This window comes from Furipterus horrens, unplaced genomic scaffold (genome assembly GCF_987537825.1).
Source record: "Furipterus horrens unplaced genomic scaffold, mFurHor1.1.pri manual_scaffold_5, whole genome shotgun sequence".
In the NCBI taxonomy this organism is placed as follows: Eukaryota; Metazoa; Chordata; class Mammalia; order Chiroptera; family Furipteridae; genus Furipterus; species Furipterus horrens.
The window spans coordinates 117,791,724-117,806,603 of record NW_028327175.1 but is presented as its reverse complement, the minus strand read 5'-3'; the positions used below and the strand labels follow the sequence as shown (position 1 = coordinate 117,806,603).

The window sequence follows — 14,880 nt, the reverse complement described above, 5'->3', positions numbered from 1 at the left end:
ATGGGCGGTGTCTGAAGATCCAGCCAGGCCTGCTGCTGCCCAACAGCGTCCTGCTGCCTAGGGTCCTGGGTGATAGCTGTGGTGGTGTCCCGAGTTGGGCTGGAGTGGGGCTTGGCCCATTGTCTTCCTACACAGCCAGCATCTTTTCTCTTAATTTTGAAATGCATCGGAGTATCTGAATGGTCTGTCATGTGCATAAAGTGCATCTCTCCTTATGAGAAGTAAAGGAGAAAGTATCTGCCAGTGGAAAGTACTGAATCTGATAGATGTTGACTCCGGGAACCTGGAACCGGGATTTAAATACAGATCTTCTCTCTAAAGGTGATCACCCGCTCCCTCTCCCCACCCCCAGAGCTGGAGGAAAGAGACATGGAGGCATACTCTGCCTCCTTGGAGGATGTGAAGACTGCTGTCCTGGGGCTGCTCGTCATCCTTCAGGTGGGCCACCACTCTTCTGGAAGGGGGTGTGAGGGCCAGCCGTGTATGTGGAATGCTGATCTTTAGGGACACATCTCCTGGGAGATCCGGGCGCGCCATGGGGGCCGAGGAGAGCAGCTTGGGTGTGATCCTGACTTGTCACAGCATGGTGGGGGAGCCACGTCTCAGTCATTGCCCCAACCATCCCCTCAGCTCTGCCAGCAGCTGGGGAAGGAAGGGATGTCATCCATTTGGCCCCAGGGTTGTTTGATTTTATTAACAGCTTTATTGAGATGTAATTTACATACTATATAATTCATCTGTTTAAAGCATATGGTTCAGTGGTTTTTAGTGTATTCAGAGTTGTGCAGCTATCACGACAGACAATTTTAGAACATCTTTATCACTTCAAAAGACACCCTGTATTCTTCACAGAGCACTCCATGTGCTTGTCCTTCTGTGAGTGTGCTCTTTTCAGCCCACGGGGTCTCGTCTCACACGGCTGCGTGGTGCCCTACTGGTTGGACTTGCCTGATTTAGTAACTTGTTCCCTGTAGATGATAGGGGCACGAGGCTGATTTTTTGCTAGTACTAGGTGCCTAAGTGTGTGTTTTGGTGGGGGGGGCACTGTCCATGGGGCAAAGCCCTGGAGAGGAACTGGTGGCTTGAATGGTTTGTGCATTTTAAAGGATGGCAGATGCTACCCACTGACCTCCAAAGCTTGTCCAGTTTCTCTTTTTCTGGGTGCCAGCTCCCTGGCTGCATTGTGGCCTCCTGCCCTCATTGTGACCACTTTCTCTGCAGACCAAGCTATATGCCTTGCCTGCTAGTCATGCTATGCGTGTGTACGAGATGCTCGTCAACCACATCCAGCTCCACTACAAGCACAGCTATACCCTGCCCATTGCCAGCAGCATCCGGCTGCAGGTATGACAGGCCTGCTCGGGTGGCCAGTAGCTTTGGTGGAGCCCAGCCACACCTCAGGGCCAGACAAGATAGATTCTCTTGTGGGGCCCAGCAGCTGCCTCGGTCTTGGTGGTATAGTGATCTCAAACAGGAGAGGTGTCAGATGACCCTGGGAAGGGTCTCCAATAGCCTGTTTTCTCCTTTAGCACCAGCTGTGGTAACCTGCTTCCCTCTCCTTTGCCTGCAGCACGATGAACCTCCGTGACATGTCAGTCTAGGTCACACAGTGGCCTGGGTTGGGGGCAGAGAAAGTGTATCCCACTGATTTACAGGGTGGCATGTGTTCCACTCCTGATGCTTCAGTCTGTCAACCCCTATAGCAGAGGGTGTGGGCTGTGTGGGGTAGGGCAGGGCCGGGCAGGACAAGTTGCCTTGAGCTTCCACTGTGGGTGCTGGCACCAGACTGAGCAGAGGTCACTGGGACAGAGGCCCTGGTCCTTCCCAGAGCATCTTCCTGTTGGGGTAACCCTCTGTCATTTAGGGAGCCCATGTAAATGACCCTTCATTCATTGGAGGAAGTGAAAGTGTTCTGAGCAGAGGTCTCCTCTTCAGTGCCTGGGGTGGGGCCAGATAGTGCTGCCCAGGCAGCATGTAAGGCATCCATCCCTTTGTCCCAGGGGCGGGACCAGCTGCCTGTGGTGTGAGAGGCCACGGCATTGCCAGCTACTTTGGGACTGTCACAGAGCCTTTGGGTTCTGAGGGAGAAGGTCAAGAATGATGTGCCTTACCACCAGCACCTCTGTCTGCGTAGAGAAGTTGGGGTGTGTTTGCTATTAGTGAAAGCCACATTTCCTGAGAGAGGTCATGGTTCAGGCATGGTCCTGTTCTGTGGTGTTTTCTGTTCCTTGCAGGCCTTTGACTTCCTGCTGCTGCTTCGGGCCGACTCGCTGCATCGCCTCGGCCTGCCCGCTAAGGATGGGGTTGTGCGGTTTAGCCCCTACTGCCTCTGTGACTGCATGTACGTGTGGGCCAACGGCTATCCCTACTGCCACTGTCAGCCCGGTTCCCCTTGGTTCCAAGCCATTAAGGTTATGGGGCTGGTGGGTGGAGCTAGCTGCTCTTCACCCCAAGGATTGTCATGTGTCTGAGGGACAGACACAGTTGGTCTTCTTACTCTTTTTAGGGATTGGGTGTCTCAGCCTCAGTGCTTGTACTTGCTTCCACAGGGAGCTGGAGAGAGGCACTGAGAAGAAGGCCAGCGGCCCCCTGTCACCTCCCACTGGGTTGTCCGGCCCAGCGTCCGCAGGCCCCATCGTACGGCTCGGCTCTTTGCCCTACTCCCTGGTGTTCCGTGTCCTGTTACAGTGTTTGAAGCAGGTGAGGTGGCTGGTCTCTTAAGCCACATTGGTTCAGACTGAGCAAGGACTGGTGCCTCCCAGAGTGAATGTATGGTTCCTTTCCCTGTACTAGTGACCTTGGAAGGTTCATTGCTGGTTTTCAGGTCTTATTCCAAGGTCCCACAGTGGTTCTGTAACCATGTGTTGAGCACCGCTGTGTGCAAAGCATCACCTGGAGCTGGGTGTGGAGCTGAGGAGACGCTCTTGCCTCTAGAATATTGTTTTGGTGCAAGACTAAGGTGTATAGAGAGGTAACTGGCATCATGGAGCAGGGCTGGCCTCAGAAGGAGGCACAGGCAGGCCCTCCAGGACTGCAAGTGGATGCAGTCACATCTGGTTGGAGGCACCTGGAGTGCAAGTAAGGTCAGTCTTGAAAGGTAGGGAAGGTTCCAGAGGTAGGAGTAAGCAAAGTTTGGAAGTAGGGTAGGTGCAGTTTTGTTAGTGGAGTTGGGGAGGCAGAAAAGTTTAGGCTTCTTTCCTGATAGGACCTAGCAAGAGAGAAGTGGTCTGTAGGTGCTGTGGTGGGGGGAGGGCAGGACAGCCTGTGATAGGCTGGGGGAGCTCCTGAGGGCCACAGTAGGAGGCCGGGCCAGGGTCCCTGATGTTGGCACTAAAGGGGACCGTCAGAGATTTCCTGGGAGTCTCAAGGCTTTCAGGTCTTATGGCTGTTGGTATAGCTCATGGACAGTGGTTACAGCTAATGAAGGTTGGGAAGGCCACTGACTTGGTCAAGTGGTGCCACAACTGTCCTCTGCATTGTTGTGGCCCTGGGTTGACTTTAGTCCTGCAGCAGTTACGCGGGCTCGTGGATTGTAGTTGGATGCTTGCTGCTGTTCCGTTTGAGCTGCTATAATAGCTTTTCCCTGCTGTACCTCATCATGCTCTGGGTGGGCATCATTCTGGGCTCCTTAGCTTCAGTGCAGCAGGCAGGCAATCCCTGGGACCCCCTTAGACGAATGGGGAGGATGGAGCCAGGTGTGTGGAAGTTCCAGGTCCAGCTGCAACTGGGCCTCCCAGTCAGCCTGGCAAAGGGAAGGGTGGCTGCCGCCCTCCCCAACCCTCCCCAACCCTCCGTACTTAGCCCAGGAGTGAGGGAAACAAGAGGAGGGTCCTCAGCCCCTCCCCCCACAGCTGTTCAGCTCCAAATGGAGCTTCAAACTTGGAAACTCCCATCTCCCCACTTTGGAGTGCAGACCTCCCCTTGACTGACCCATCTTCCTGTAGGAGACCGACTGGAAGGTGCTGAAGCTTGTGCTCAGCAAGCTGCCTGAGTCACTGCGCTACAAGGTCCTCATTTTCACTTCTCCATGCAGTGCTGACCAGCTGTCTTCTGCTCTCTGCTCCATGGTAACGTGCTGCTTTCCGTGTCCTCCCCTGGGGGCGGTGCTGCAGAGAAGTCCCTCTCTGGGGAAGGAAGGCTTTGAGGCCCTGGCAGGCATGGGAAACACAAGACAGCGTTTCCTTCAGAGCTGTGGTCTCTGCCTAGAGGCAGATCATGCTTCCAGGACCCGTCGTCCTTCCTTTCCCAGCTTATGGGGCAGTAAAGCAGAGGTCCCCAAGGTAGAGCTGGAATTTGAGAGACTGAGTGTGATGTCTCCTTTCCTTTCCTGTCTCTTCCTCACCAGGGCTTCTGTGACAGGCACATCAGTCACACTTCCTGTCTCTTCCTAGCCTCAGGGTGGGTGCTCTTCCCCTTCTTTGAGAAGGCAGACCTTTGTCCAGGAAAGGAAGGAGGAAGGTCTCTGGGCTCTTGACTTCTCCTCCCGCTGGGATTGTGTTCACAGGGACCTCCTTACACCCTTCATCCACCCAACAGTTGACTTAGCCTTCAGGCAGGGTTTCATATCTGGCCCTTGGATTTTAGCTTTCAGGTCCCAAGACCCTCGAGCGGCTTCGAGGTACCCCAGAAGGGTTCTCCAGAACTGACCTGCATCTGGCCGTGGTTCCCGTGCTGACAGCATTGATCTCTTACCATAACTACTTGGACAAAGCCAGACAGGTACCGGATGGAAGAGTGACAGTCAAACTGCGGTGCCTAGTCCTCGGGACTTTTGCTTAAGCCAATGGGCCCAATATTTTCCTCCTAACCCACAGTGGCTGCTAGGCCAGGGCGCGGGCACCTGGCTTTGCTTCCCCCTGTGCCCACTGGGCCCCTGCTGCCTGGCTCAGCCTGAAACTGCAGACATCTGAATCCATGGGCATTCCTGAGCACCCCTCTGGGATGTATGGGCTGAAATGCAGCGCTTGATTGCCCTCTCCCCCCCCCAACATACACATAGGAGTGTCTTTTCTTTGAGGAGCATTGCCTTGCTGTAGCTTTAGGACAGGTGCATAAGCCTCTTGGCAGAGCTGGCCCTGTTTTGAGAGGTAGTGTGGCTGGGCCGGGGGCCCCCTGACTTCCATCTGCCTCCACGTCTGTCACCAGGTGCAGCAAGCATGAATAGTAATGCTTGTTTTCTTTATTCCTTGCTGCTGAGAGTGAGGCCTACAATGAGCCGTTACATTTACTATCATTTAAATTCCTAACACTTTTTTGTCACTCTGCCTTAGGAAGGTCAGGTAGCATGCTCAAGGTCATGGCCAGCAAGGAGAGGGGCCTATACTCATTCTGGGCTTTCAGAGCCCTGAGCCTTCACTGTTGACCACAGCACTGTTGGGGACCCGCACTTAACTTTCCATCCCACTCCTCCCCGAACCTTCAAAAGGGCAACTGGCCATGCTGGGCTGAAGGTTCCCTGAGTACCTTTGAGGCCTGAAACATTTCTGAGGGCTGAGGCAGCTGTAGGAGATGAGTTATCCATGGGGCCTTGAGCCCCCAGGTGGTTTGCCCTGAGGCTGTGGCCCAAGCCTGCACTTGGCTCTTGTTTCCTCTGGGCACAGCCTCGCTATCTTCATGGAGGATACTGCCCAGGGTCAGTGTGGGTCCAGCAGCCTCACTGTATCAGGCAGAGCCTCTCTTGCAATAAGGCAAACCAGTTGGTGGTCCCAGAGCCAAGAGAGTGATGGGCCCAGCATGCCCTGGCTCCAGGGTGTTAGCTGGTGGGGAGATGTCAGGACGCACTTGACTGGAGCAGCCCCGCTATCCAGTCAGTGTGGGTGGGGTCGGCTGCTGGTGGCTCTGCTGCTTGGACACTCAGAGACCTGGCACGAGGCACTTAACCTTCATAAACCTTGGCCTCCTTCTGTGTAGAACATTTCTAGTGGGTTATGGGGTAGACAATGCCCTGGCTCACCAGAACAACTGTCAGCAGACAGGCAGGGGTCCAAAAGGCCAGCCTGGAAGGGGCTGGGTCTGAGATACCTGTGCTGCCCCATAGCGGGAGATGGTGTACTGCCTGGAGCAAGGTCTCATCTACCGCTGTGCCAGCCAGTGTGTGGTGGCCCTGGCCATCTGCAGTGTGGAGATGCCTGACATCATGATCAAGGCTCTGCCCATCCTAGTTGTGAAGCTCACACACATCTCCGCCACGGCCAGTATGGCCATTCCGCTTCTCGAGTTCCTGTCCAGTAAGTATCTGTAGCTCCATGTGTATAAATGTGCGCGTGTGTGCATGTGTGTATGAGTGTGGGTTGGGCCCTTGAGTGTCGGGCTGTGCCCTACCCTGCCTGAAATAACCTGTGCTGACTTGTCTGGCCTCATTTTGTAACCTCTCTGTGGCTGCATGTAGGTGCACCTTCCTCTTTCGGAAACTGGGAGATGCCACCCTCTGCTGCATCAGGGCCTTTGCACCTCTGGCTCCTGTGCCTTCAGTGCTTTCCTCCTTCCTGGCCTTTGAATGGTTGGCTCCTTTCTTCCCCTCAGTGTCAGTTTAAATTGCACATAAGCCTCCTATTACTTGACATTGGTCCCTGCACTCAGCCTGGCTCTCACAGCCTCCTCTTTGTCCCCCTCAAAACACACACCACAGCTTGGAAAGGGCTTCGCTGACTCACCACTCAGATTATGACTTCTAGGAGCTCAAAGGTGCCTCGCTCACCCCTTCATTCCCAGTATCCTAGTGTGTTTGGGCCTCAGCAGGCTCTCGGGTGTGTGGATGACGTGAGCCAAGCAGGGCCCAGCACTTCTGCAAAGGGCCACAGACAGCCTCTGCTACACATTCATTTTGTCTGCAACCCTTTAGAAATGTAAAAATGATTCTTAGCTCCTGGATCATACAAATGCAGGCCACTAGCCAGATTTGGCCTAGGGACCATAGTTTGCCAACCCTTGTAATAGAGAGCCAAGGCCAAGGGTCAGGGGAAGGTCATGTTTGGATCAGAGTGTGAATGTGGGGTGACCTTTATTCCTTGGGTCCAAGTGGCTGCATTGGCTTTCAGAAACACAGGACCCTGGTGACCCCAGCCCCTGCTGCAGCCTTGGGCCTGTCTTCGCTGGGCCAGCCTGGCCTCTCTTACTGGCCATCTTCTTGTTTTGCAGCTCTGGCCAGGCTGCCTCATCTCTACAGGAACTTCGCAGCTGAGCAGTACGCGAGTGTGTTTGCCATCTCCCTGCCGTATACCAACCCTTCCAAGTAAGTGCCAACATGCGTCTCCTAGGAGGCCAGGCCTCTCGGAGGAGGAAGCCCTAGGGCCCCTGTGCTCTAGAATTGGTCTGTGCTTCCAGCTCCCAGGACATTTCCCTTTTCTGCCCCTCACAGGTTCAATCAGTACATTGTATGCCTGGCCCATCATGTCATAGCCATGTGGTTCATTAGGTGCCGCCTGCCCTTCCGGAAAGACTTCGTTCCTTTTATCACTAAGGTAAGCCAGTGTTAGGGCTAGGACCAGCTTTGCCATTGGCAAAGTTCCCATGGCTGGAGCAGGGTGATAGGTGGGGAAAGAGCTCAGGCTTCATTTGGTGCTGTTCTTACGGTGCCTAGGGGCTCTGCTGAGCCTGGCCCACTGGAGCAGGAGCTGCCGCCTCTGTCCTAGATCTGCAGCTCGTCCCAGGCTGGCAGCATACCTGGTGGGGCTGATAGGTACACAGGGAAGAAGCATGCAGGTGCCCCAAACTCCAGCTCAGGTCTGCTCCACTCTGCCAGGGCCTGCGCTCCAATGTCCTCCTGTCTTTTGATGATACCCCTGAGAAGGACAGCTTCAGAGCAAGGAGCACCAGTCTCAACGAGAGACCCAAGAGGTGTGGGGCCGGTCATGGGCGTGCCTGGTGTCTGGGCGGGTTGGGCAGGTCTGCGAGTTGTGACCTGTGACCAGCATGGTGCATGCAGGGCCTGGGGCTGACCGGCTGCCCCCAGGCCAGTGAATGGAAATGGGATGCATGGCTGAGGGTGTGCCCCTGTGCAGGCCATGCTGGGCACCAAGATGCCCTTGGGTCATGAGGCAGGGCAGGGCCTGTGAAGGCCACTGGTGCTCCACATTCAGCTGGAGAGTCCAGAGATCCTTTCACCAAGCCTGTGGCATTGTGGAGTCTGTTTATTGGGTTGTGGCCAGACCAGGCCTTGCCTGGGTGGCCAGTGCAAGAGAACCTGAGTTGGGGGTTGGGATGCCAGCTGTAGGGCGTCTGCATTTGGGTCTGACTCCACTGAATAAGCCCAGGGTTGCAATAGGGTAGCTGTGACTCCTGAGAAGCCAAACACCGGGATAAGGAGGAGCCCCAGGGCCTGAAGACCCTCCCCTGGGGACCTACGGTCAGCCCAGCCTTGGGCCAGGGTGCCCCTTCTCCAGAGCTCACTTTCTAGCCCCTGGCTGATCAGGGGACATGTTCTTCTCTGCCATCACAGCCGCTTCTGCCAAATCTGACAATGAGCTGTGCTAGGCCTTGTGTTCATGTTTGCATTTCATTTGAATGGCTACCCCTTCCAGTCCTTCCTCCACCTTCCCACTTAAGCTTTTGTGGCTCTCCCCAAGTGGGAATAAGGCATCTTCCAGAATGACCAGGTCAGGGTGACCAAAAGTCACAAGCTTTTCTCTCAAGCTTCTAGGTGGCTTGGGGCCACCAGCTAAGAACTGGCCTCTTTGAATAATTACCTTCAGGGCTTCAGCTCTTCCTAGGCCTGGAGCTGGGTACTACCGGCCTTCCTCAGGGTGCACAGGACACCTGGTCAGCACAGCCTGGAACCTGCCATGCGGCGAGACCCACACGTGTTTAGTTTGCACTAGTGTTCTTTGTTGTGGTATCGTGCGTGAAACCTGACTTTTTCTGTCATGTTTACAAGATATATTTTCATGCATTTTTGTTTTCTGTTTCTTCCCCTTGCTAACTGGCTTCTGGCATGGTTTTTATTCATCTCACCCATGGGCTCTCCATCTGACCCTGTGGCCTGTGACCTTTCCTCCTCATTCCTCCAATGCCTTGCTCTCTTCTCCTGGGAGCTGGGCTCCCTGGGGCTTGGGCCTTCCTTCCTCACCTGGTAGTTTGAGGATAGCCAGACCCCCCAAACAAGGCTTGAATAACTCTCCACACGTCAAAGAATTCAAGGAGAGCTCTGCAGCCGATGCCTTCCGGTGCCGCAGCATCAGTGTGTCTGAACATGTGGTCCGCAGGTAGTGGGCTTTGTTGGGTGGGGGGCTCAGACCCTGGAGCTTGACCCGAGAAGTGGTGCTGCCAGGCGGGAGTACCCGGGTGGCGGTGCATGGGGCTGCTTGCATGACTTCGTTGTCTGCCCTGCCCTCCCTGGCTGGAGCAGGGGAGAGCCCGAGTGGCAGCCCTCGGCCACAGAGGCCTGCCCTGCTGAGCCTCGCTCTCGGTCTAGGGAGCCTGGCAGTAAGGGGTGAGAAGGTTGCATTCTGTCCCCACGCCTTGTACAAGCACGGCTGGCTACATGGCATCCTCAGGCCGGCCTGGGAGCCCAAAGCTTGGGTGGCTTCTCTGAGAAAATGTCCAGTGGCAGCCTCCTGCAGGCCTGTCCCCAGTGGTCAGGGACCTTTACAAATTAAAGCAGTGCCCGTGCAAGTCAGGTGGGAACACATTCTCCAGGGTCTGGCTTTTTATATCTTCTCTAGTGGACTTTCTTGAGCTTTCTTATAGAAAAGGTCGGCTACTGTGATAGCTGAAAGGGAAGGGAATGGGGACTTTTTTGTAGGGCAGTGGGGGTAGTGGCCAACCTGGGAGGGGCAGGCGAGGCCTGGATTCTCAAGGAGTGAAGTCTTGGTCCCTCCTCCCTGCTGTGTCTGAGTGCAGGTATGGGCTCTCAGGGGTCACTGCTTCGTGCTGAGCAGGCCAGGCTGCACTGAGCAGGGGATACCTGTGTCCTCACTTGGAAGCCTCTTCATATCTTAGCATCTTGCTGCTCAGAGACCTGCCTCCTCGCTGATGCCTGGCTTGGGTTCCAGCGTCAGGCTGGCCTCCACCAAGTGGGATTTGGCTGGGGTTGGGGTGGGGGGAGTGGCGGTGGTCAGGGAGGCTCCCTCTTAGCTTTTTTCCAGCAAATTCTTTATCATGAGCAAAACATGAAAGGGGCTGTGGAATTTGTATCAGAATCAAACCTGCATAAGTCCCTTCTAGTCAAGGGGGTGCATGTGGAGTACAAGGTAACCTGGGGGTAAGGTTGAAGAGCCACACACGAAGCCCAGACTATCCCTGTCCTCGATGGGAGATGGCCCCGTGGGCAGAATGCAATCTGTGCGTATGTCCCATGGTCTCACTCGCTCTGCATGACTAAACAGTTCTGCCACGAAGCCATCAACTAACTCCTGTGCTTTGGTGAGGGGACATCCTATCTCTCCTGCCTCCTACGCCTCTGCTCCCAGGAGCAGGCCTGGGTCTCCCATGAGCTCCTGTGCTTCCTCTCTGGGGTGACGTGTCTACTCTGTTTGCCAAGCTGTGGCTCAAGTAGCCACATGCACTGGCGGAGTCTTTCTGAGCTTGGCCCTTTCAGCACATGCATGCCTTCATCTCTGGTCCCCGGTGGTAGATGATTTGGCCTTCCCAGTGCCCTGACCTTGCTGTGGTCCCTCCCTCCAGCAGGATCCAGACGTCCCTCACAAGCGCCAGCTTGGGGTCTGCAGATGAGAACTCGATGGCCCAGGCTGACGACAACTTGAAAAATCTCCACTTGGAGCTCACAGAAACATGTCTGGATATGATGGCCAGATATGTGTTTTCCAACTTCACAGCAGTCCCCAAGAGGTGTGGGCCAGGCTCTAGGGTTGGAACAGGGTGGGCACAAGGTTTCTTCTGTGACTTACTTGGTCAAAGCAGTGGCAGCAGGCGTGGCATGCATGGCTCCTTCCTATGGGTCACCCTGAGCAGGGCAGCTTTGCATGTCTGAGACTCCCCCTCCTCTAGTCAGGATATCTCGGGAAGCCAAGATTCCCATCCAGAGTTTCCCCATGTGAAGTGTCCAGTGGCAGGACCTGTGCTCCTGTGCTTTCAGGTCCCCCGTGGGAGAGTTTCTCCTGGCCGGTGGTAGGACCAAAACCTGGCTGGTTGGGAATAAGCTTATCACAGTGACAACGAGCGTGGGGACTGGAACCCGGTCACTGCTGGGCCTGGACTCGGGAGAACTGCAGGGCAGCCCACAGTTGAGGTGACTGTACCTTCCACCCCTGCCTCCTGAGCCCAGACCTACATGGGATGGTGCTATTCCGGAGCCCATGGGGCACCCCAGTCATGTTCTGCACGGGCCCTTCTCTCCTCAGTTCTGACCTCAGCATGCACACAAGACAGACGAAGGAGGCACCAGCCAAGCTGGAGTCCCAGACTGGGCAGCAGGTGTGCCTTGGGGCTCGGGACCGGGTCCGCTCCATGTCTGGTGAGCCTTTGTCCCCCCCCCCACCCCCCCATTGGATGTGTCTCTAGGTCCCTGTGCTCAGAAAGGCCCCTGGGAATCAGGGTGCAAAGTGGTTGGCTTCAGGCCTGGCCCAGTTCCTGAATAACTGGGTGCTATCACTGTGAGCCCTCATCATGGGGGACGGGACGCCTTGTATACAGCCCCCTTGCTGCTGCTGAGGGTCTGTTCTCATGGCCAGTGTTTCTTAGAAGCCCTAGCAGCCCTGACCCTGAGCTTAGCTTAGTCCTGGAGCTCTTCTTTGATACTGCTGGAATAAGCCATGGTCCGACTATGGGGATGGTGCTGGGTGCCTTCCTGTGGCTCTGGGTCCCCTGAAGCCGATACCAGAAGAGGACTATGCCTAGGCAGGGCTGTGCTGGGCACTGACCTGGGGCTTCTTGGCCGGATGGGCCTTGGGTGGAGCAGCCAGGTCTGTGCTGGTGGCTTTGCACTGAGCAGGAGGTGGTCACCAGCCCTCCTGCCCTCATCCCCCTCAGGGGGCCACGGCCTTCGCATTGGTGCCCTGGACGCTCCAGCCTCCCACTTTCCAGGCGGCCCTACTTTCCCGGGCCCCCAGACTACACCGGTCAGCAACCCTGAGAAGGCCTCTGCTAGCACCCAGCTCCCGGCGCAGAAGGAGAAGACGAATCTGGCAGCCTATGTACCCCTGCTGACCCAGGGCTGGGCAGAGATCTTGGTCCGGAGGCCCACAGGTACCAAGGGGTGGCCCTGTGCTAGGCCAGCTCAGGTCTCTGTTACCACATAGTGTGGAACAGTTGCCCATAAGGGGGACACACAGGAGTGAGCAGCAGGCAGCTGGGTCACAGGCGAATTTTGGAGGTGACTTGAGTTAACAGTCTGCTCAGGAATCATGAAGTGCCATAGACTAGGTGGCTTATGTAACAGAAGCATTATTTCCTCCTGGTCCTGGATTCTAGAAGTCTGAGATCACGATGTGGGCAGGGCTGCTCTCTCCTGAGGCCTTAGCTAGGAGGTGGTCATCCTCTCCCTGTGTTCCCACATCGACATTCCTGTGTTTCTGTCCTATCTCCTCTTCTTATAAGGACACCAGTCAGACTGGATAAGAACCACCCATGAGACCTCGTTTTACCTTAATTAAAGACTTTATCTCCAAATATAGTCATATTCTGAGATCTTGGGGGTTAAGAATTCAGCATGAAAGTGGGGACACAGCCCATAATGGATATTTCAGGCTAAAGGAAGGACCTACAAGCCAAGGCCAGGGTTCAGGAGGCACCTCGGTTGCAGAGAGGTGGGGTGTTGGGCCCCGTGGGGGCCTCCAGTGCTGGGCCACAAGTGCTGGGGATGGTAGCCAGGAGAGGCTCCTCACTCATGTTTTAGCTCAGTCCCCTGGCTCCAGTTAGGGAGTGGGCAAGTGGGGCGCAGGAGGAGGTGGGTGCAGGGGCAGGTGAGACACTTTGGAGGTGAGGACATTCAGTAAGGAAGGTCAAGTCAAAGTGTGGGGCCATGGGCCTTGTGGGGAGGAGACCAGCCCAACAGCCTTCCTAGCGTGGCCTCCCTGCCCAGCCCAGCGGGGAGGTGTCTGCTGCTTTGAAGTGCCTCCTGAGCCTGACCTGGGTGCAGGGGCTGACATGGGGCAGCAGAGTGTTCATCATTCAGGCAGGTGTCCCACCAGACAGGTGTTGCCCTGACCTTGGGGCCTTGGAACCTGGGAGTGGGGACATCAGGGCAGAGTCAGGGGTGTGCCCTGGTCCTCCTGCTTGCTCTCACTCTCTGCTTTGAGCACAAAGAGCTCTGCATGCCCAAAAGGTGCATACCCTTGAGGGTGGAGGTACCAGGGTCTACCCAGGGAGGGCCGTGAGGGCGTGGCTGGTTGAATACATGAGACTTGAAGCCTGAGGGGTGCTGCCTCCCCTCCCCAGGGAACACTAGCTGGCTGATGAGCCTGGAGAACCCACTCAGCCCCTTTTCCTCGGACATCAACAACATGCCACTGCAGGAACTGTCCAATGCCCTCATGGCTGCTGAGCGCTTCAAGGAGCGTCGAGACACAGCCCTGTACAAGTCACTGTCAGTGCCGGCTGCCAGTTCAGCCAAGCCCCCCCCACCCCCACGTTCGAACACAGGTGAGCACTCGCCCACTTCCCGCCTGGTGCGCCCCATCTCATGGTGGTGTGGCGTGCTGCACTGTGGGGACATGCCTGTTATGGGGTCCCTGAGTCTTTCTTGGTACCACCAGCCTCGGGCAGTGCTAGGAGGCTGACTTGCGGGAGGAAACCTGTGCTCCTGACCCTGATGTTGAGGAGCAGGGCTGCTCCAGCCAGAAGCAACTTTCTTTGGAGACTGGGTGCTGGTAGAGGGCCGGCTCGATGTCTCATTAGCTGATGTCTCTCACTCACAGGATGGATGTGGGCAGGACTCTGGAAAGCCTTTGCCCTGCACCCTCCTCGGGATGCCCAGTGTGTGGGGCTACAGGAGTGGCCCCACTTTTGCTGGGGTGCGGGTTTGGATGCACCAAGCATACAGCCTGAGCCTGTCTACAAGCTCTTAATGCCCCTGCCCGGCTGGGCCAGGGTCATCTTTCTACACCACCCTCTGGCCACAGATAATGTTTAGAGGCTGAGCTCTGTTCCTGAGGGGAAGGGATGCATTCCCCTCCCCAAATTACGCACAGGCAGCTTGGAGAGCTGAGACCACCATGTGCGCCCTGCCCACCTGCCTCCCCGGGTGCTGCTGGCCTTCCCCTCTCTCTCTCCAGGCTCTGGGTCTGTGCAGGACTAGTGGTGCCTGTCCTTTCTGCTCAACCTGTGTGTAGTCTGCCCTCTGATGACTGGCCGCTCACGGCTTCCCTTGCAGTGACCTCTTTCTCCTCCCTGTACCAGTCCAGTTGCCAAGGAAAGCTGCACAGGAGCATTTCCTGGGCAGGTATTCATGCATCTCCTTAGGAAAGCAGTGTTTGCCGCAGAGCTCTGCTCTGCCTTATAGCTGCTGTTTTCACCCCCTCATCTGCTCATCCCTCCATGAGCCCGTCAGCCTCTCATCGCCCTCCGGGAGCAGGGCCCCAACTTGCATGAAGACCTCTGTGCGGAATGTCTGCTTTGCCAGCAGGAACCTCTCTGCCTTGTGCCTTTGTGGTTGAGCTTTGTTCCCAGGCTGAATGGGCCCTCCCAACCCTGGGGCTCAGCCAAGCTGACCTTGCCCTGGCCTCTGGTGATCTGATTAGCTTTGTGAACTTACAAATGGGGCTCTGTCTATCTTTCATCATGGGCTGGCTGAGGGCATGCAGACTGGGTTCTGGGCTGTTGCCCCCAGGCCCTGGCAGGGGAAGATGTGACTAATGCAGCACTCTGGCCCACCTGCGTCCCCATGTGTGGGCAGGAGCCGGTTAGGAAAGGGCAGCGTGCAGAGGTCTCTGGCAGGCAGCTGGTGGACTGCACGTGTGCAGGACTGTGCAGTGGCCTCAGGCTGCG

General features: G+C 56.1%; 1 protein-coding gene across 1 annotated transcript in view; it reads left to right on the top strand.

The window, feature by feature from the left end:
- Positions 1-14,880, top strand: part of TSC2 (TSC complex subunit 2) — a 36,857-nt gene that overhangs the window by 15,698 nt on the left and 6,279 nt on the right. The window contains exons 16-32 of the mRNA XM_090277241.1: positions 322-438; positions 1,222-1,344; positions 2,235-2,341; positions 2,550-2,700; positions 3,945-4,067; positions 4,585-4,719; positions 6,038-6,227; positions 7,138-7,231; positions 7,358-7,460; positions 7,742-7,836; positions 9,072-9,200; positions 10,621-10,785; positions 11,033-11,185; positions 11,298-11,410; positions 11,926-12,141; positions 13,333-13,536; positions 14,267-14,335. Of these exons, the coding sequence (XP_090133367.1) occupies positions 322-438; positions 1,222-1,344; positions 2,235-2,341; positions 2,550-2,700; positions 3,945-4,067; positions 4,585-4,719; positions 6,038-6,227; positions 7,138-7,231; positions 7,358-7,460; positions 7,742-7,836; positions 9,072-9,200; positions 10,621-10,785; positions 11,033-11,185; positions 11,298-11,410; positions 11,926-12,141; positions 13,333-13,536; positions 14,267-14,335 (2,287 nt within the window). The remainder of the gene's footprint in view (positions 1-321; positions 439-1,221; positions 1,345-2,234; positions 2,342-2,549; positions 2,701-3,944; positions 4,068-4,584; positions 4,720-6,037; positions 6,228-7,137; positions 7,232-7,357; positions 7,461-7,741; positions 7,837-9,071; positions 9,201-10,620; positions 10,786-11,032; positions 11,186-11,297; positions 11,411-11,925; positions 12,142-13,332; positions 13,537-14,266; positions 14,336-14,880) is intronic.